This window comes from Anas acuta, chromosome 3 (assembly GCF_963932015.1).
Source record: "Anas acuta chromosome 3, bAnaAcu1.1, whole genome shotgun sequence".
NCBI classification, from domain to species: Eukaryota; Metazoa; Chordata; class Aves; order Anseriformes; family Anatidae; genus Anas; species Anas acuta.
Genome location: NC_088981.1, coordinates 75,130,503 through 75,153,608, shown reverse-complemented (window position 1 = coordinate 75,153,608; position 23,106 = coordinate 75,130,503). Strand labels below are relative to the sequence as shown.

The 23,106-nt window shown below is 33.8% G+C and overlaps 1 protein-coding gene and 1 long non-coding RNA gene across 4 annotated transcripts in view; one reads left to right on the top strand and one right to left on the bottom strand.

The window, feature by feature from the left end:
• Positions 1-23,106, bottom strand: part of ASCC3 (activating signal cointegrator 1 complex subunit 3) — a 280,038-nt gene that overhangs the window by 46,630 nt on the left and 210,302 nt on the right. For all 3 annotated transcript variants that reach the window (XM_068677837.1, XM_068677840.1, XM_068677839.1), the window contains exons 28-34: positions 22,788-22,933; positions 22,560-22,680; positions 20,337-20,479; positions 10,003-10,140; positions 9,781-9,901; positions 6,241-6,373; positions 3,442-3,567 (exon numbers count right to left, since the gene is read on the bottom strand). In XM_068677837.1, coding sequence (XP_068533938.1) covers positions 3,442-3,567; positions 6,241-6,373; positions 9,781-9,901; positions 10,003-10,140; positions 20,337-20,479; positions 22,560-22,680; positions 22,788-22,933 — 928 coding nt within the window. The remainder of the gene's footprint in view (positions 1-3,441; positions 3,568-6,240; positions 6,374-9,780; positions 9,902-10,002; positions 10,141-20,336; positions 20,480-22,559; positions 22,681-22,787; positions 22,934-23,106) is intronic.
• Positions 3,486-7,144, top strand: LOC137854455 (uncharacterized). Its single transcript, XR_011095181.1, has 2 exons — positions 3,486-3,619; positions 6,544-7,144. It is a non-coding gene; the product is annotated as an uncharacterized lncRNA (long non-coding RNA).

The window sequence follows — 23,106 nt, the reverse complement described above, 5'->3', positions numbered from 1 at the left end:
TCAATCTCTATTTCTCTTTTACTGCATATGTATCTGGAAAATATCATAACCTGATTTACAGAAAACGTTTCCCATAGCAATTTCTCTCTTGTAGAAAGTTGCAGATTGTAATCTTTTATAAGGGTAAAAGAATTAAACAGTCAAAGCATTCCGGCCAAGGAAAGGAGATCTGCCTAAGTCTTCAGTCAGCTAGCTATGACAGACGAGCCTCTCAAAATAGCCCCTTTCAAAGAAAAGGGCACTTAGCTGATCTGTCTTTAAACATGATCTTGACTAAGTAGGGAAAATAAAGGCTAAAGTTGTATGTGGAGAAAAGAACACATTGTAGCACTTGACTAAAGTAGTACAGAAACTTTGACTTCAAGTGCAAATTCAAAAATCTCTACATTTAGGAATAATTGCTTTGGGGAAGGGGAAAAAATACGGATATTGAGACTGATATGACTTGGTAAACAGTTTTATTTAGATTAATATTATTTATTATAAAATAATACTTTTTATTTATTTCCTTTGCACATTATCTCTTGAACTGCATGCACATGGCTATTCAGTATGCCACTAAATGAAAGTGGCACTCAGCAATCCAACCTCAACTACTACTCTTAACTATAAAGTTAAAACCCATTTAACAGATTGCAGGGTACAAAACTTCATCAGATAGGAAAATTAAAATAGCTTGATGGAAAAAACAAAAAACAAAAAATGAAAACATTATAGCAAGCAAATATTTTCAACAACACCATTTTAAAAGCCAGTATTATCAGTCTAATGAATTAACTTATGTCCCAGAAAAAGTCTTAATGACAGCATGTTTAGAAGAAACCTGACTACTTAAAGCCAAAGGATACTTCATCTCACTATTAAGGTAGATTAATACTCAAATAGAATAAATTGCAGGATTCAGTAAGGTATTTTATGGTACTAGTCTGGAATAGAATGATCCTAGATTTGTTTATGCAGCTTTAATATACAAGTAGCTAAAACTGGCAATAAATGAGAATATAAATCTTCTGCATATTATCTAAGTCCATTATTTTGGGGATTTACAGCATCACATGCAATGCCTTTCATGCCAAAGAATCCCAAGGCAATTTACCAAACATGCATATGGGAAGTACTTATTCACCACTTAGGTACAGTCACCTGCTGGGTAGAAAATAGCTGTTGTTTCATAGTGGACAGAATGTCAAGAAAATTGCTTTGTGGCAGGACATGATAAAGAGCACTGTATCAAGTGACACTGGGTGAGTACTGTGCAAGTACCCAAAACAAAACTCAGCCATTGCACTCCTGCTCTTGTGAAAAAATAACCCCCTAAACCTTTGAATTATTAAGGGCCATAAATAATTATTGTCTAGTAATATCAAGCATTTCATATGCTCATTTATGGCACAATAAACAGTACTACTATATTGCAATTTACTCAAAGTGATCTCAACCACCACTGACTTCTCTTAATAAAAGTATTCAGTGTTCCTTTGATGTATCTCATTCAAACACTGATTCATTTCAAATACCACTGATAGTATGCATATCCAGGAATGTTACTAAACTATTAAGTTTAGTAATTTTGGATGAAACTTAGTAGAAATTATCATGTCAAAGAGGAAAAGTGTGCACATCCACTGCATTTGCACTTAGTATCTAGAAATGACCTTTCTGACAGAGTCAATAATGTCCTTCATTTTTCTCTCTGCATGACTGAGTACACAAGGAATGCTGAGTACCTTTGTGTGGATGAGACACTGGGGAAAGCAGCAGAACTTGTGAACTGTTCCAACCTGTATGTTCCAATAAACGACTATGATTTCATTAGAAACTTTGATTTGCGTTCCTGTCCTGACATTATGGACACGACTAGTCAAAAGCTATTCACATCGTCTGCCACTACAATGGCCCTGCTTCACACTATAAAATGCCATGTTTTTTTCTTAGCTTTCTTCTCAGAATCCTCTCAGAATATAAGAACTTTTGCTTAGAAACTGATACTGTGATAACTTCACATTTAGCTTTCTATGAAACTGCACATTAAAGAAACTGATGAGAAAAAAGGACTGCCAGTAAACACACCAAACACACTCCAGTATGAAGCTTCTTGTACCCTGGGGAGACCTTGCCCCTTAAATTGGGTGACTATATTTCTGTATTCCACATATAGCTACAGGCTACATGTTTTTGTCTGTCTACCAGATACCATGCAATCAAGGCTTGCTGAAGACAAATCAACAGCCACTTTACCATAGCAATTGAATAGCAAGACATTTTAAAATAATATCACTCATTCTTTATACTGAAAACTAATAGTGACTGCAATGGCACAGTTTTTAACATTGGTTGTAGTTTGGATCATGTGTAAATCTCAAACACAGCTTCACCTTCATCTCACCTAGATGAAAACAGAATTTAGCTGTTTGTCACTCTCAGGGCAGAACCATCTTCCACATACATTTATTCATTTTGTTAGTTATAAAGTGAGAGAATTGAATACATTTTTTTTTTTTTAATTTACAGTTCTAACACTGTGCATTTTTGATTTCCCAAGAAGATTAGATGGAAATTTTGTTCTGTGGGAGATTCTCAGCACAGGGCTAGATGCAGAATTGAAAACTAATGAAGATTCAAAAAGAATTAAAGGAAATCATTGTTTTGCCTTTTATCACCTGCAGGCTCCAGCAGCAGTTGCCTATAAGGAACTCAGCTGAAAATTCACCAAAATGTTATGGACATTAAAATGATTGAAGCAATATGACACGCTGCAGTACATCAAGAAATATTTAGTGCTACAAATGCCTAATTCTTTATTTGCCACATTATTTTGGTGGGTGAATGATCACATGACACACAAAATACCATTTGTGCAAAACAGCGTTGTGGCAAAGGCAGGCTAACTTGCTGGAACGGCTCAGTATGGTCTGCATACCAGCTGGAGCTAGGCAGGATGATAACAATCATTGAAAATATTGCACACATGGTTTCACCAGGATCCCCTAATGAAAGTAAACTTTATCATAGAGAAACAGCTGATAGCTATTCTCTTATTTATTAGGAAAATTCAAATCTTCATAGATTTTCTATAGAAGACTGGGCATAACATATCAATGTGGTAGCTAAAAAAAAGTAACACATTATAAATACAATAACTAAAGGAATGTGATAATCTGGAGTTTTATTTTAGGGATGCTGATGTACCCTTCTCAATAATGCTATTTTATAGTTGTTACTAAATTGTAACGTAAGTTATCTGCCAAGAAATCCATTTATATTTAGAGAAAAATTATTAAAAAAATGTGCACATAAGTTTTATTCCATGTGTGGGCCAGTAATACTCCTACAGTGGAGACTGCTAAGTATTGTAGGCTCCAACAGCAGCAGGATCACCTTTGGATCAACTCTACCCTCAAGCTACCTTTAGGTTAAATTGCTTTTTTATTTTATACTCACGTTGGGTTCATTATAAGTCGACGGAAGAAGTAAGTCCAGGTGATATAATCCATTGCATCCTGCTTAGAAGTAATGGTTCCAGCAGCAATTTCAGCATTCAAGTGGTCGGCTAGCACATCTAACAAGCTGAAGAACAGGAAACAAGAGGACTTTGCTGACTTTACAATCACAAAGACAGGTAATATATTTTGTAGAATTGTGCATTAAAAGGTTTATTACTTTTAATCTGAAAACATTATATATTTATTTTCCGGTAAAAGAGAAGAGGGGAAGAAGAGGGGATGTAATTGCAAGGTCAGTCATCTTCTTTACATGGTATTGGTATGAAGCTCAAATTATTTTTTGATTGGACCAAGAATGCACACATTTAAGTCATTTATGGAATGTATTCAGATGGAGCTACTAAGTGGTAACTTCTGAATACTGTATGTTGACCATATGATCATGCTGGTTTAATCCAATAGAGAATCATATGGAAAGACAAACAGGAAATGAAACAGTGGCAATAGCTTAGCTAATACTTGACAAATACTTGAGGGGCTATTAAAATTACATCAAACCTGCTTCCCCCAGATTTTTCCTCATCTTCATCCAATATAGGGAGGAAAAAAAAAAAAAAGCTACTTTTACCGAGAAAGGTTTAAACTCTGAAACACAGAAGAACAAAAGCAGTGTAAAATGATTTTTACAGACTAAAATACTGTTTAGTTTCACTAATGGAACAAAGACCTCCACTTGGCTACCTAATGGCATTATGCCTAGCTGCAGTTCAGTCAGGGAATGGCAAATATTCTTAAAGATTAGCCTATTTTTTTCCTGTATTATAATCCTTTTACTTTTCCTATTTTTTCCTTACTGATAAAAGCAAACAATTTGGTATGAGTAATTGTTCTACTGCTCTGTACTACTGGTTGCAGAGTTCTGAAGGCAAAGCAGCATCTGTTCTACCCAGACTGTCCAACTGGATTATTGGATGGATTATTCAATAGCTATTACTGAATTATTATTATTTATTATTCCATAACAAAAATCACTTTCTCTTTTGCTTCTAATGTGCCATCTTTCAGACCCATGATTAGTGAGAGCACAAGGTCTGTCTGTCATTTGAGTTGTGTACTCATGTCTAATGCATAGATGATCCTTTTTTAGAAAAATCTGTAATTAAAAAAATCTGAAGTTTAATTTTAAAAATTGGAAGTACTACACAAAGCTGATAAATCTGCTCTTTGGTAGAACAAGATGAGAAAGCATTCTAAAAATAAAATTCCTACAAAAGAACCCAAATTTCTCTTTGAAGCTATGAAGGCTCTTACTTCAAATATCTTTGATCATAAAAGACCACAACAACTCTAAATTAATCAGATCACAACCTACAAAGAACTTATCGAGATCACCATTAACATGTGAATCTTCATCTGAAAGTTCATCAAATATTTTTTGTTTATAGTGAAAGATGAAATATATCAAACTGTTGATATAAATAAATATATACGCAAAATGAGTTACTAGAAACATGCAATATTTATAGTATTAAAAATGGGAAGAAGTTGTGATTAGTACTGTGATATTGAAGACATAATCTCTTTATCTAGAAACAATGGATTTCCTAATTCATGTCTCCTTATTGGCGCGGTGCACCAGGCACGAATCTACGGACAACACTATCAGTCTAGATATATCAGTCAGCATTTTAATCATGCCACCCTTTTGACTTACTAGCTACCATTTTGAAGATGTTCAACTCCTTAGCCTTTTGTACTAAGTGCAATTATATGCCTTTTTTTTTTTAAAAAAAAAAAAAAAAAAAAAAGAAGCATGGCTTACTAAGGAAATGAAATACATGTTGCCACAGTCTTTGTTTATAAAAAAAATAAAATAAAATGTATTAGTCTGCCTATGCAGCACTGAAATTAACCTTCTGAAATACACCAGTCCATTTCAACTACTTTTCACAGGTGGTTAGCACTCTCAAGTTCCTGCAAATTTCCTGACCGCTCAGAGGTCCAATTAGTGCTCATGTAGAGGGATGAAGTTTCCATAGGAGAACAATACTGTGAATTCTTCGTTACTGAGAAAAGCTTTCATTAATGCTTATGCTTTATTAGGTATCTGAGAATTCCTCCATGCATATATAGTAGACTGATGTAATTTGTTTTGCTTCTTGTTGAACAACTATTATAAATATCAAAAACAAGGCACAAGTTATATTATGCTGGACAGAAAGCTCTGTATCAACTTAGTTCAGAGAGAGTGCAAAAAGATGGTGTTTCTATTTTTTCTGACAACAATCTTGCAGTTTTGAAGTGAAAGAATGTGTATTAGTAATCACTTATACCAGGCAGATTTCTTTTTGAACTAGGGAGATTTTAAAGAATGTGAAATATTCATAATAGTTCAAGTTTTCTAGCTAAAAAGTACTAGAAGCTCTCCCTTTTTCCCTATTAGTAATTTGTCACAGAATTTCAGAGAGGGTTGTGAGTATCACATGCAGTCGTCCTACACACTTGCCTAGAAGAACAGTTTGTGCTCTCATTCCAGTGTCTGATACAATCAAAAACAGAAAAGCATTTGTAAAATTATTTGGCAATGGACTAAAGAGCTCAACAGTGCTTCAAGACTCACGGAAGAAAGAATTTTTCTGACAGAAAAAGATAGACAACTTTTAAAAAAAATTAGTATCCTCTAGGTCCTCAATATTTAGGATATACTCCGCACAGGAATTTTGTTTCACTTTTCTGTATCCCTCATTTGTAGTACTGTTGATAGTTTGATTAGCTTTTCTGATTGCTTTTACTTTACCTGGATTCCACTGGGAAGGGTTCATAAAGGAATTTTTTGTAGAAGTCTTTCTTGATATCATGAACTAGAATTACAGCTTTGCCTTGGTCATCAAACTGTGGTCTGCCTGCACGTCCCATCATCTGAAGTACATCTGCCAAAGAGACAATAACGCATAAAATAAATAAATATATTTATATATATTTTAAATGCATTTCTATATAACTCATAAAACTTTTTTTTTTTTTTTTGTTTTAATATTTCTTTGGCCTCATATGCCCTATTGATTTTTGACTTTTTTTTTTTTTTTTTTTCCTATCTCAGGAGAATTTATGATGAACTTCTTTGTGCCGGAGAATATCATCTGCATACTTGAAGACCACCCACTGCAATAGTAACCAAGCCTACACCTAATATAAATATATAAATTTTCCCTTCTCTCCCTCCATTCCACATGCATCTCTTGTTTGTTATCATTAAATTAAAGATGATAGTGAGCAAAAGAACTCACGAAGCCTACAGTGGTAACTGTATATCACTTCCTAATCTTCAAGTACTTGACTTCACAATAATAGGTCTTCCTTGCATAAGACTCTCCTATAAATAATTTCCTAGGTTTTTAGTAATTTATAGGGGAAAAAAAGGTAAAAGTAATTATGATTACTAAGAGCTATGATTTTTGCCACTCAAACTTCAAGCCAAGTGGTATTTGCTACTAGCACTGGAGTAGAGAAGGTTTCATATCATATGTTTTCCCTATATGAGATCATGATATACAAATTTAAAAGCAGATAAAGCTCACATCTACTATACCTATACATTATTACTTGCAAATACAAGTTAGTCAGTGATTTCTAGAAACACTGAAAATACAACTCTGTACAGAACATGCTCAACTTGCTACCTGACAACCAAGATATGTACATTTATCATCTGTCTTCTCATAATCTGAGAAGTGCATCAGTATTGGTTGTTCTTTGCCCCTCCAGCATCTATTTAAGTTTGAAGAAACAAATGATATTAATTCAAAAGTAAGTTTTAAATATTTATTTTTAAATTTTTTTATGTTTTGTGTATTCTGAGTTCTATCATACCTACAGAGTAACTAGGCTTGCAGTACCTAGCACTTTGAAAAATGGTTTCTTTGGCCTCAGAAGCAAAGTAAGCTTTTTGGCCCAATGGTCAGCAGGGTATTATCGTTAAGGAAGGACAAGACAGAAGGCTTAGAATGAGATACAGCAATGGACAATGATAAGAGAAACAGTCCAGTGACAATAAAAAGAAGTTTTCAGTAACACACGTGTGCAGATGAGCTACATAAATACCACTGGTTTTTTTTTCAGTTTATTCACTTTGCTAATTTGCTAAGTGACATGAAATGTAAAATGAGATTAGTTTGCAAATGATAGGTGTGTATACAGGGGGGTGATGAAACATTACCTTGCTATTCTAATATGGTGATTTAAATAGTACATAATACCATATAGGAAACGGATTTACTATGGATATGATTTTTTTGCTAAATATTCTGCTAAATAATTATACAAAACCAGTATTTTCTCTACTGACTATATGCTTCTTGGCTGCTTTTAATCACTTAACTAAACTCCTGATATGTTAAATGTGATCCAACTGGATGAGTAAATGTCTGGTCACTGAGAGAAGGACTTCCCCAGAACCCCCGATTTCACTGAAAGAAGCATTTTTACTTATTTCAGAATCACTGAATGCTCCACAATGATTCATTCTGCCCTCAGCTGCTTACTTGGAGCCAAATGCATCCCTGGCACACAAAAGTAACTTCTGCAGAGAAAAAGCAAGTTATACCATGGCGGAATAGTGAAGGCAGCATTAAAAACAATATTGTGAAATTTTGGAAATATTTCCAAAAGAAACACATTAAATTTTCACTTAATTGCTGCTGAAGAATTGTATTACTTATCCACAGAACTTCCAGAAGCATGAATATTCTCTAGAAAGTTAAAAATATTCTAAATGAACCATACTACATTTCTTGATAAAATAGGGAATCTGCATTTTCTGTTGCAGTGCAGAGAACGAAACCTAAATTATAGATGGTAGTATTCACCTCTGTTCACGCCCCTAGGAAGCCTTATTTAAAATCCAAGAACCAAACAACCCCTAATATCCAAGACACCTGAATTCAAAAAGGCAATAAAGAGTATAAGCCTCTCCTAATGCCTTTGTGAGTACTTGCACGATGGATTTCTAAAATAGCATAGTAAGGCCTCAATGTTTATTGAATTTCTGGTTTCTTTTGAATATATTATTTACCCTATTACTTCTCTCTGACAGTCCCACAGATTCAACATAAAATCTAAAATATCTGTTGTTTTTTTTTTCCTCATCACTCTTCCCCATTCACTAATAAAGTCAGTTGTTACTGTTCTTCCAGTTGGGACGAGCAAAACGCTACTTCTCTGCAGAGACTGTTTATACTAGGTTTATACCAGCCAGTCTGTCACAAAATGCAAGTGTGTATGGCAAAGCTCCCGGGTCATACCAGAATCTTTGAACAAGAGAGCTGGTCTGGAAATTGATCCCAAGTTTCCAGCAGAGCACTAACCACTAAATTAACCTCCATGAGGGTTACTTGGAGAAATAACTCCTGTATTATTTTCAGTTTGAGCTTTTCTCATTAGTAAGTTTCTCTTGCTATAAAAAGACAGTGAATGGCTTAAAGGACGCAAGATCTCTATTTACATTACAAATAACATTTATTTGTCCTTAGATGTATACATCTCTGGCATACTGCAGGATCATTTAATAATAAACTTCCTCTTGTGAAAATAGAAAGAGAAAACAGAACAGGAAACCTGGAATAAATTTAGCTTGTCTTCATTCTTCAAGCTTAGTACCCATCCAGACAGATATTCTCCCTGCCTAAGCTTTGAAAGAAGTTCTTCCATGGTTCACGTTCTTAAGCTCATTGGAAGAACTACAGAGCAGTTTAAGCAAAGTAGAAATTACTGGAGGTAGGAAGCAATAAAAGTCTGTATCAAACCAGAAATTCAAATATTTTATTAAGCTGATTATTTTTGAAATATCACTTATTTGAAGTATCTATTATATCACTAAATATACTATACTAGTTAGAGTTTTTTTTTTACTGTCAAGTGACGACATATACATTTTATGCTCTCATATATGTGTGATACAACTTTTACACTTCAAACCATTAAAATCTGTTTCTATTTAAAAATAGGTTTCAAAAAACAGTGTGAAAGATTCCTTTTGTCCAAATTCCTAGGAAGATAAATGACTTCATATTGTACCTTTAATTGCCTAGTGTCTATTTTGGGCAAAGTGCATTAAAGGAACTTAGAAAAAAAATTTACAAAACTGAAATATTTTTTAATCACGTAAAATCTTAAGAGTTCTCTTACAACTTGCATTAAACAAAGAAACCCTTCTCAGCAATCCTAGCTTCTGCCTAATTTAGGTATTCTCATTGGTTAGCTGCAAAATAATTCAGATCATTTGTATATATGTTTGAAATATATTTCAGCATATGAGTATTTCCATAATTTATGTGAGTACCTGTAATGGGATAATCCACATAACGCCTTGTTTTTCCATCATAGTATTCTGTTCCTTTAACAATTACTAAATGAGCTGGAAAATTTACACCCCAAGCTAATGTGCTTGTGGCAATAAGAACCTAAAACAGAAAGAAAGATTAATGAGGTACGTGTAACAAAAAGCCAACTTTTAAAATTCCATGTAAAACACGTTATGGCAGGATTCAAAGAACAAATGTACCTGGATTTTGCAGTTCACAAACAATTCTTCCACAGTTTTCCTGTCTCTCTCATGCAGACCTGCGTGGTGCATGCCTATTCCAAAAGCAAGTGTCAGCTTCAAGTTTGAATCTCTAACTGTCACTATAATGTCATTCATCTGTAACAAGAGTGAATAGTTACATATTTTAAAACAGATTACTCAGAATTTTTTTAACTTTTAGGGTTGTTATTTCTGATATTTTATTGATATTTGATATTTTTTATATCAAGGATAATTTGCTCAACTGTTCACACAGACAGGAAAACAGGGTCTTCATTCTTTGAAAAGTCTGCTTTCAGTCTAAAAAAATCAAATACTATATTAAGGGTGGGGAGAATACAAAACTACATTACTATATAGACACACTAAATAGCATAAAGAAGGAAATGAAAACGCTGAAAATATCTTGACGGTGCTGGCAAATGCTGTGTATTCTGCTCTGTGTTAGTTTAATGCAATTCCTCGTATCAAAAGGGTTAGACCTGGTATAAAAATATAGCAAATCCCTGCAACCAGTAACAAAACAGTCATGAAAAATAAATTTGACTCACCAATGCCTATGAAAAGATAAACACAGTTCTACAATTTGATAATTCTGTAATTATTATCCATCAATAAAGTTCTTGATTTACATGCTGTAATCCAAATTATTTTAATTTTTTTTTTGAGACTTAGATTGTAATTTATAGACTCAAACCCTGTAGTGAAATCCAACATACAGCAAATGTCTTCATTTGAACTTTTTAGAAGGACAAAAAGTTAATTTTTGTTACTACTACTATTCAAATCTATGAGTATTTGGAATCCTTTTAACTACCCTCTACATTTCTTGCCTAAGTTTTCACATAGTAAGTTCCATAATAAGCTCATTTATTTCTGCAGACTACCTCTGTGAAAAAGCCCCTCACTAATAATGAACAAAAGCTTTGCAACTTCTTTATCTTGTGTAGCGATTTATTCCTCAATGTTCTTTCTATCGTTGAATTCCTATGGCCATTTGTTATTATATGTGATTTTATTATAATATAGCCAGAAACTTTCAAATCTCATCTCTTATTAGTGGTTTCCTGGTGCCACCAGCAGTGGCATGATGATATTGCATACTTACGGGCAGCATCGCTCACAGTTAACCTAGGAGGTATAGCCAAGTTTAAAGAACAAAAGGGTAGCGCAAAATGAATTACTCATGGTAACTGGAGAACTCAGACTGAACATTTAGTCTCATCCCAGACTGAATACTTCAAAGTACTGAGATATGGTTTTTGAATGACTGCAGTGATAACATCATTCCCACTTTAAACACTGAGGTGTTGCACTTCTGATGCTCAAAATTGTAACTTTCTCCAAACATTTCCAGGCTTTTATAATTCTCAGAATTTAATGTTTCTACAATTAATTATGTATCTAAATCCAACTAATATATGTCATCACTATTATCAAAAAATCCTCAGTACAAAAAAGCCAGGGAGTATAATAGCCTGTATTTGGGATTTTAAAAAATCCTGTATAGATTTTGTAAATCAATCAATTTTTGTCAGGAAGAACAAATTATAAAGCAGTTTAAAAACTCTATTTGTTGTAGTGATATTGATTAATTGAACCAGGAATGATAGAAGTAACAGAGAACCCAATTTTCAAAAATATTATTCAAGTTTTGGCTTGGTCCAATCAATTTGAACTACCTAATGGAAGCCCCTAAACTCATTTTCTCTCATAATGCAGCTGCCTGGATGTTCCTTATATTATCTTATATTATGAGACATGGTAAGTTTGTTGCATAAACTAAACTGACTTGTATGAAAGGGATGCATACAGCAGAGAAGAGCAAAAGGGACTATAAAACACTGAAAGGAAAGGAAGCAGGAAGAAAAAAGCAATGAACTGAGAAGTGAGAAGGGGATATCTGTTTAGGAAAGGGAAACAAGAAAAGGGGTAGATAAGCAGAAGAGAGAGAAAAGAACTGAATGAAAGGAGGATATGTTAAAGGATAAAGTTTATCTATCTAGATACAATCAGCAAACCTTTGATTTCTCTAGTCAACATGTAGACATGTGACTGTAGTGTAGACAACATGAATTATGACCCATCTTAAAGATTTCTTCTAAAAAAAAATAAATAACTGGATAAAATGAGAATCAGCACACTGCTTTCTCTACAATTATGACCATCAACTATAGTAGTAACTATAGTCATAGTATACCAAGTAGCATATACATGTATATATACACACACACACGGTAAGTATAGTTGTAATAGCAACCATAGTTTACTATGGTTTTACTAAGTGGTAGTAGCACAATGCTTAGATAGAAATTGAGAAATATTAGTTTTATGTATACATAGAACATACAGGGAAGTCAGATGAAAAAGTGGAAAAAAGCACCAGGAACCATTAGGAGAAAATGCTAAAGTATAAATGCATTTACTATTTATTTAATTTCTGCCTTCAAAAATTGACAAAGGATATTAAATTGTTGAATTAATTTTTCTTCTCCCCACCAAGTATTAGCTTATGATAGTCATGTCTTTAATGTGAGAGAACAAGACAGTTCCAACAACATTTATTTAATTATTCACATGAGCAGAATTTGATATTGGGAAAATAATGAATCTAAACTCCCTTTTCCTCTAGAAAATACAGCAATCAAATTAGCTGATTTGGATTGGTCTATAGCAATTAGACTGCTCCTTCAGCACATGCAGTTTTACAGTGTTAGTTCTTTTCAGTACAGAACCTGAGCTAAACCTTTTTGTCATGTAGTTTCTAGCATATAACATCCTAAATTCTCACTGCTGGGAATTTATTCAAAGATGTTCTTCTTGCTTTTACAATCAGCAGTGGTTATTTTTTTTTCCCTCTGACTTGTATTACAGCGGTGGCCTGTGGTGCTGTTAGTCATACCTGCAAAGCAGTGTAATTTACCACAGGAAAACTAAAGAACCCTTAGCAGGAGAGCTGGCGCATGTACTACTATCCTGTCACTTTATCAGCAGGGAATCCTAGGCATTTTTAGCTGACCCCTTACTTTCACATAAATCAATGTAATAAACACAACTATTTTACCCATAGGCACAATCCAAGGCTTAAAATTCTAGCGACAATTTATTTAAAAATATAACCCCCTTATGTCAATTTAGTTTTAAGAATATTATCACTTTCTATTAAGAAATGCTGGCATAATTAATAATAATAATTAATAATTAATTAATAAATAATTAATAGTTTGATTAACCAGCAATAGACACACCATTGTGACTAAAAATCTAGACTAAAATTTCTACAGTTTTAACTTTATTACTATTTATCTTTTCTGAAAAAAAATGTACTGTAAACTTGCAAAAGGTCAAAGATATATTTTAAGTACAGAAAGTATTTAAAAAATAATATAAGGAAATATACATGGGGCTGACATTAAAACAAAATAAATTAAAATAAACAAAACAAAACAAAAAAAAAACAGTGAAAAAAAAATATTAACACTTGATTCAGGGAACTTTGTGCAAGGTGGGATTTTCCCTGGACTCTAAGACAGCCAGGACTGGGTGCACACAGAGAAACTTTTGCTATTTTTCACGTATCTCCTGATGAACAAACAAAAATCCCTCCCATGCTTTCCTCTAACATCAGGTTGATTAGGATTACACCTTTTAATTAAAAACCTATAAAAACAAATGTTTACTGTAAATTATCACATAACATTTATTATAAAAAAATAAAGTCTATTTTGATCTTGTATATTCTAATCTCTGAACAAGCTAGATTTTTCTCAAACTAGTAAGTAGTCATTTTCTTTGTTCCTGCACATATGTAAACTGTTGAACCATTTACTTTAAGCTAATAGAACTTTTTTATATTTTAAATTTATTATACTTAAAAAGCTTTTGTAGAAAGATAGGATTCCATTTAAGTAGATACATTACCCTGTGCCTGAAATACATTCCAGTCAGAGTATAATTCAGCAAGTTGATGACAATGCTGGCTCCAAAAGAAAGGAGGAGACCAGATTGGACAAGAATGAGCTAACAGATTGTGCAGCCCAATTCTGTCCCTTTGAGTGTGATATATTGTTTCAAGATGCTAAAAACCCATACTTTCTCAAAGCATATCTGTTGTGCTGGTTTTCCCATTTTCACAGAATCCTCATTATTAGTACTCTGTACTCTTTTCAAAGCACGTCAGACTCAGACCATATGCCACTGAATAATGCTTATCAATTGTCTAAAATGCCCAATAGAAGAAAGATGTGCAAAACAAAAGAATCGTGAAAGTTATGAAGTCTTTTACAAAAATAATTACATATTTCACATCTGCTACAGATGTTAAGTGAAATAAAAACATCTCCTTGTTATAACTAAATGTTAATTTTTTATGACACACTTTTGTGTCATAAAAACAACATCTTGTAGAAGGAAGTTGAACTTCTATAATGAGTGTAACACTTAGAAATCATACTTCAGTATCTTCTTGATCTTTAAAGACAAGAAAAAGAAATATCTAAAAAAAATTAAAGTTTGACTTGCCTTCATAATCCAGAACTCTCCCACACAAAATAAAATGCTCAGAACACCTCAGATAAGCTTATTTAAAAAATATTTTACAAAATTCTTCAAACAATTGAGATATATTATTAAAGCCTATATACTTAACACTAACAATCTCAGTTAAAAGCCAGCAAGATACCTAATCATAACACAGACCAGATTCTTCTATTCCAGTTTTATAGCACTGCATTACTTCAGAACAATAACATTGAGATAATAGGTTATTTGATTTAAAGGTTAGAGAAGGAAAACTCATCTTTTGTCTTTCCAACAATTTTTTTTTTTTTTTTCCCCTCCAGCAATACAAAACACAACTTTATGGTAAAATTTAAGCCACTTTCAGGCATAAGTCTATGCATATTTCCACTTACTGTAGAAACATACACACAAACACACATGCAATTAATGCACATATGATTATGCAAACACTCACATCTCCACAATCTTGAGATCAGTATGAGCCTGATTCATTCTTTCGTAGTCAATGAACGCCCTTCATTCAAATGTCCTTGCATTCAATGGGAGCTGGATATTGCCCGGTATGGATGCTATTGAATATTACAGTAGGTATGTTTGTGCTAAAGGATTTTAGTTATTTCTAGAGGTCTCATAAAGAACAGTCTTAACAAGATGCAGATGGTAAAATGATGCACACAGCAGAACGCAGAAATCACTGTGGTTAAAGTTAAAACTGTATACATGGGTACATTTCTGATATTTGCAGTACAAGAGAAGATGAAAAAAATCCAAGTATCTCGCCAGGAAATATATTTCTTAAAAAAAAAAAAAAAGAAAGAAAGAAAACACTTTGCTTGTTTGCTGGTGAAAACTGCATTCTATCCTCAAACAATAAACAATAAATACTACTTTTTACATTTGTTTTAGGTAAAATACAAAAAAAAAAGAAAAGTAAAAACATCATTAGAGAAAAATAAATACACTGAAAACTTGATTCTAATACATTCTGCTGTACAAAGATTGCAACATCTACCACCACCACAAATATATATGTCATTTCTTAAAGAGAAGAGCTTGTTCCTCTTTAGTCAGCTCCTAATGCAGAGCAGTGTGGGTCTTACACAAACTTACCATCACACACTGGTGGCACTTTTTCTAAAGGGATAATCTGAGCTGTTTTTTCCTTTTAACAAGTTAAGTAATGGGTCACAAGCTTGAACATGATAATCTTGGCTGGCAGCTCAAAATTAGAATTTAAGCTAGTAATTGAGTACTTAGAAACCATCTCATGACTATACAGAAAAGCAGGGTGAACATAAAGTTTTCTTTTTTATATTGGCATCTGCTGGCACACACATATTGTCATGGTTGAACAATAAAAGAAATGAAAAATTACTCAATTTACAGGGGCAGTCTTCTCTTTGAGATGTACTGCCTGTTCACATTTCTGTCATGATGCACCTGTGCCTCACAAGTAATAACTAGGACAATCTTTACAGAGTGATATCTTACTGAAGAGCCCTTGCAACTACCGCAGACAGTCAACAAATGGCAAGGAAGGCAGCTTCAACTGCTTCTTCACTCCTTGGAGAAAAACAAACTGTGTTGGGACTGAAAACACTAAGAGGGATACAAAGCTGTGTTTGGAATGTGTATGGACAATCTACCTTACAAAAAAAAAAAAAAAAAGGAGGGGGGTGGAAAGCAACCTACCTCTAAGGCTCTAAGGTAACCATTTTTTCTTCTTCAAGAGAATGCTCACTCCATTCTACTTTGGGCAAACTCTGAAGTAGTCCTGGTTAAATCCCACAGAACTGATTGCTACAGCAGGACTAGCACATGTGCTATGCATAGCAATTGGCAAATGTCGAGATGAGTTTTGAAGAATCAACTACAAATCTCAGCAAGTAGGGTATTTCAAAACATTTTTGTAGGTTATCTTGCTCAGACTAAATGAGATATGAAGTATTCAGGTGAACATTTCTTCACGAAAATCATGCACACAGCCTGAAACTTATTTGAATAGAATCTATTAAACAGATCAAACTATCTCTGTGCAACAACAGGTCCAGTAGAACAGGGTAAATAATCAGTACTAGAAACAACAAGGTTCCTCAAGTACTGTCCAGTCTTCTGAAGACTGACTTGTCTCAACCTTCTGAACAGCTTTCAACTTCCTGAATACTATGGGAACATGGGTATGAGCTGGAAACTGTACATCAGACATGAAATTCAGGGAAAGTACATGTATCCAGGAAGGATCGTCTCCAAAACTGAATGGAATTGCTGGTAATACGTATTTTCAGTAGATGAAAGTAGATCAAAACTCCTTTTCAACTATAATTTAGTTGCAACTCTTAGACCAGTGATGAGGGAAAGAAATTCTGTGATTCCCCCACAATGCAGGTATGCTGCTGTCTACTTTGGTGGCAAAGGATGAAAGGTTGTTCCTGTATGTTATTTATACATACAGATATATATTCCAGGAACTTCACAGAAAGTTCATGTCCTTTGAGATACAAGTGGTTGTAATGTTGTCTGAATTTGATACTTGGAGCTGGGTGGCAGAGATAGTGGTGGATTTGCCTGTGACCTGAGGACTGGGAAGAGAACTAATTTGAAGTTTTGTGAACAGAAGCCTTCACATACTGCATATAAAGCGTGGTTTGGAGCTACCACTGCAGGGGGAAAGTTGACAAACTACAGGATCTACAAAGACGATGAGGGAAGCTAAGATGATAAACACGTACCGAAGATCTAGTATTGGCTTCTCTCCCTCATTCCAACCCCCCACAAACCCTGAATCCCTCTGTTACCATGACAGACAAGTTGCCATGCTGGATAACAGAATTGCTTTCAGTGGCTGTAGAGATCTCAGTCTATCACACTACCAGTCTTCCAGATGTTATTATGGATGGCACTGCTTACAGCAGTTTAAGTAGTCTTCTGAAGTCTACCCACTGTGAAGCTAACATAAACATAGAATAACATTTGGTCATTTGCACGATTAAATGAAACTAACCTATGAGTTTTTGAAAGAATCTTACATCAGTTAAAATTAATATCATACAACAAATAAAGATGGATGAAAAAAAGTGCCAAGGCCACCTGTAAAGCTTGTAAACTTTGTGAACACCCATTTATGAAAAAAAATATTTTATTTCTCAACCTATTTCACATTTAACAATTACTAATATTTTCAAAATTAAGTCATTTGTCTTTAAGTCCCCCTCAAGGAACATTGGTCATAAAGAAATGAATGTGAAAAACTGTTAGACTTCAAAAATGGTTTAAAGGCAACAAAAATTTCTTTTAACCTAACTGGTCCATTTTTATCTTATGTGAACTTGCAAAACACTGCGAGTATGTGAGCAAGTGCTTAGGTTGGGAACTGCCTACTGTAAAGCAGAAAATCATTAGTTCGAGTATGGTAAAACACTTCTTTATTTTGAAGGTGACAGAGCACTGGAACAGGTTGCCCAGAAAGGCTCTTTTTCTAGAGAGATTCAAAACCTGCCTGGATGCCATCCTCTGCAGGATCACCTCCAGGTGATCCTGCTTGGCAGGGGGCTTGGATCAAATGACCTCCAGAGGCCCCGTCCAACCTCAACCATTCTGTGAGTTTTGCCTATTTCACTTAATCCAAGCTTGACTTTAATATAAATTGAAGTTAGAATGTTTAAATAAAAAGTACTATGGATGAGGAAGTAAGCAGTACATGCACTAGGTATGTAGCACTACTGTAACTTTGTCCCTTGTTTTAATGTCAAATGAAACTCACGTTAATCTTGCTCATTTAAAACACAAATCTACAAACAGGTCCCCTGAATACCTAAAGAAGTGCCCACCTGAACCTGTAAGTACTTCAGACACAAGTGTGCTATACATAATAGTGGTCAGTAATCCTCATTCTTTTATATTTACACAATCAGAAATAAGTAACTTGGTAAGTATCTTTGTTATGTGCCAAACATTCAGATTACTAATTCAAATACAAATCATAAGCAAATGTTCTCAGACTAATAAATGCAAAGTCTGTTTGTCCTTGTCATCTCCTCTTTCAAAATCTTCAGAGGTATATTTTGAAACAGACAAAACTATCTAGGCTCTGACAGGGTCAATGATCAGAAGGCCCAAATTCAAAGATTCTTAACAGAAAACACTTCTCTAGCAAGTCTAATTCTTAAAATGAAGAAGCTTCAGCTACTGTTCTTTTCAGGACAGTAAGGGCTCATGTAACATGTGCAAGCTATTCAGATTAATGAAATTCATTTAGAGTAAGCTGCATGTTGCATATTCTAATTGTAGGTGAGATTACTACAATAAACTAGTGTAAGTTACTATAGAACTCTACTAGGCAGTAGTAATTTTTATATGAATTGTTTCTGTTATGCTCAAGAAAGCAATTTAAATGGAGGTTGCACACTAAGAGAAGCAGCATCAGATTAAGACATGTTTCAGTACTAGCACTTTGTCAGCTAAGATACCCATTTGCTCTTGTAAAATCCACCCAAGAGGGAGGATACAAATGTTATGCTTTATCTCATAGAAAAATCACACTTTTTTTTTTTTTTCCCTCAAAGAGCAAAGTCAAGCATTCTTCTCATCTAGAAATCTATAGTTTTTGGCATGTAATTTTTGGTATATGTATATACATTTCATAAAACTGTTAAATACAAGGTTTTAACCTTATGTTTATTAGCCATGCATTTTGCTGTATCTTGGCCCTATATTATCACAAATTCCTACGCAGAAGGTCTACAGCCATTAGAGAAAGCTAATTTCCAAATTCTAGGAAATCGGAACAATAATTAGAATTGTTTTGAAGCAATGATGTACTATAATCAGTACCATTAGTCCAGAAGTAAATAAATAGTTCTGTATTCAGAGCAGGTGCAGAAACAAATACAATAAATAAAATCTAGTATACATTTTGCAGAATGCAGATAAAACAGATTATTGAATGGTTGCTTATTATTTCATTTGCTTTTCCCAATAAATGTCAGAAGGATTGTTAGGAGAAACAACACAAGAAAATGTAATTAAAGATTATATTGCATGAAAAAGAAAAATAATTAAAATCCTAGCTCCTGCATCTGAGTGTTTGAATTTGTAATGTTAGTATTCTTATAATGAAGATATTGGCAGAAACCCTTACAGTCTTATAACATTAATTTATTTCACTGATACCATTCCTAAGTGGTTCTTTCTACAGCATTTATATATGTGTATGTACACATACGTATATGCATACATGTGAATGTAGATAGATAGATATATGTATATATGCATGTACATATATACAAATAGATGTATACATATACTGTATTCATATACAGTAGCACAGAGTTATCTTATGAGAAGGATGATTTTGCTCCTAAAACACTGAAATAGATTTGGTTTAAATTTCAGCTCAACTGCTACACACCACCGACTTCTGGCTGTAAACTATAGACAACAGTAGCCTTCTTTCTTTTATTCTTTATCTTATCTTTTTATCAAAGACTTCTACAATGTGACATACGCTATCTGGGATGATGGAAATACCATTAATAACAGATATGCTTGAAAAATAAAATAAATTGCTCTCTAAAGATCATATCTTGAAAAGATGCTTATATAGTCTTAATGCTATATGAGCTTAGTACTTCATAGTTAACACTAATTTTAATATATACTTGAAATGTAGCATATGAGTAGCTGTTTCAAGATCTACCCCCAAATTACTCTTTGTTTTTTAATGTATTGTATTTTCAAATAGGCATCAACAAAATAGAAGCAAATTAAAAATAATTCAGGTAAAATTATTCTACCTCTCTTTCATCCATCTTCAGCCATTGCTTGGGATCATCCTCAGTAGCTAGGAAAGCAATCAGATCTAGGGCAGTAAGCCTTGTCTGACGTCTGGATGACACAAAAATAAGAACAGGCTTGGCTGGAGAGTGGCTCCGAATAGCTGTTGAGAAAAACAGAACTTTAGGACTGTGACCTTTACTGACAAAGCAAACAAACAAACAAACAAAAAACAAAATCTAATTTCTCTTTGTAATACCTACACAGCTGATACACTTCTCTGCAGCTGATATACAGCTGAAGGTATCCACTCTGTTCTGACAGACAGATACAACAACTAAGATGAGCACACACCATTACTGAATCAAAAATCATGTAACTGCTTAGCTGACTCTGAGATAATTTGCCCTGCTATTTCAGTGATCACTGTAATCTAAAGATTTAAAAGAATAAAACAGAAAAAACCAAACAAATAGCAAAACCAAACCAAACCAAACAAACAAAACCAGAAGCTGGACAAGCTTCCTAGACTTTAAAGCTTGTGTATTTCTCTATCTCAGCCTAGGAAGTATGTTATGTTTTCTAACCTATTAGGATACGTCTTCTCAGGCTAAATGCCACTGAGGCCCAAAACTTGCTCTTTCTGCCTGATCCTGTGCACAGACTGTATAAATTCATGTCTGCAAGCAAAATACCACTTCAGTTTACCAAAAAAAGGTATAAATGGCAGACCTTTGAATAGCTGCTGTGAAAGGTGGGCATAATGGTACAAAGGAACCTTGTTTCTGCTGTTTACTTATCAGTTTGATATATTTGAACCAATTATGTTTTTGAACTTATTACAAAAACATTTTCTTGCTCTGTCCATGTTTGAAAAATTTCAGTTTGCAGCATTTTATTTCACTTTTTTAAATGATCTTAGGCATAAGAATTGCAATGGGAATGTTAAAATAATCTTGACTACATCAGGTCAAACAAGTGAGGAAAAAGCCCTCAATAAATCACGTCTACATTTTTATTTTTTTTTTTAACATCAACAAGCACTAGAACTATAAACCTATAAACAGTACTAGAAGTATGAACAGTTGTATGTACTTTGGATACACTCTCTCAGTCTGTTATACAAAATCAGTTTCTGTTTTCTCATATAATTCTCATTCTACCAAATAATTTTATTCATTGTTAATTTCTGAGAACCATTTCATATCCACTATCACATATTATTCCCAAATCATGGATACTACCCTGCATGAGCTCCTGCATATACACACACCATACAGTTGTGAAGTTATTGAAATAGGATCATTTATGTGTATTTATACCTTACAACTATATATGCCAATACATCTATATATTTTAAAACTCCAGCATCTAATGAATTTCTGTTGCTTCTGGAACAGGTGTGGCATAACAGCCCAGGACAGATTTATTGTTCATTAGTGTTTTTGTACAATGCTCTTGTGGAGGTGTAAATAATCAGAGCTGTCAAGATTGGTCTCTAGTCCACAATCAATACTTTGCTTCTGTCATAAGGATAATTAAAGCAGCTAAAAAGTCACCTCACAAATGCCACCTCACAATCAACAGCAGTTCACATCACAAAATTTATACTGGAGGTTATTTTTAATTGATATAATAAATATTCCTTATGTAACTCAAACAAAACATGTTCCAATAAAATATTGGAGTTTTTCTTAAATCTATCCTGCATGCCAGTTTTGTTGAGAATAAAAAATTGAAAACAGAAGCATATCTGGATGCACTACAAATTTTGAATTTTATGGGTATTGCTTTGAAATTAGAATTACGTGAGGTTAGTCTGACTTACAACTTCTGTTCACAATTTTTTAATGCTTACATTCAGCTGTACATATGAAAATACCTCAGCAGATTAATAATATGAATGGTTTTATTACTTTCTAAATTTCAAATATTTTTACACAAATGTTTCTTTATGGTGTCAAACACTAAAAGAAAACACATTTTATTTCCCCTTCATTAGCACTAATTTTATTCTTCTGTTCTAAATACATCAAATTCCACTGGTATATGTTGCGTTTGCAGCACACTTTATGTTTCAGACAAATAGCTTTGGGTCATTAGCAGAAGCAGATTCTCCCTATACATGCCAAGAGTACATACAGTAACACATGTTGTAAATGTGCTGCAAATGTTCTGTGTAAAGTGCTCAGAGACTTTATTTCTGTTACATAAAGAAGTAAAAGGTCTGGGAGCTTGCTTACCCTGGAATGCAGGTTTGTTCATGCTAGCCATGCGAGGACAGTAATGCTGGCCAGGGAAGCCCTGAATGTGTACCTCTAGAGGAACTGGACGTACTGAAGGTCGGAAGTTGAACAGACCCATCTAAAAGAAAACATTTTTACAAGTTTAATCTTGAATTACCTTATAAATTGCTATTTTGCTTTTCTGCAGCACAAATACATATCTATCTTCTGAAACGTTTTTCATACCTGATTGATATTTAGCCAGTCGGCAAGATCCCTGGCATTTGCCAATGCAGTGGATAAGCCAACTACTCTTACAGGCTTCTCTGTGTGAGATGAGATGAAGTTTGTTCGAGACACAATGACTTCCAGTACTGGGCCTCTCTCATCCCCTGGTAGATGTGAAATCCATTGAAAAACAGAGAAAAATAAAAAGTTCAGGTGTAAAAATAGTATTTTCAGGTCATAAGTTCAGGTCATAAGCACAGTTTCAGGTCAAAAGTATTTTCAGATCATAAATACAAGCAAAGTTCTTCAAATTTAGCTACAATTCTGATTACAAAAA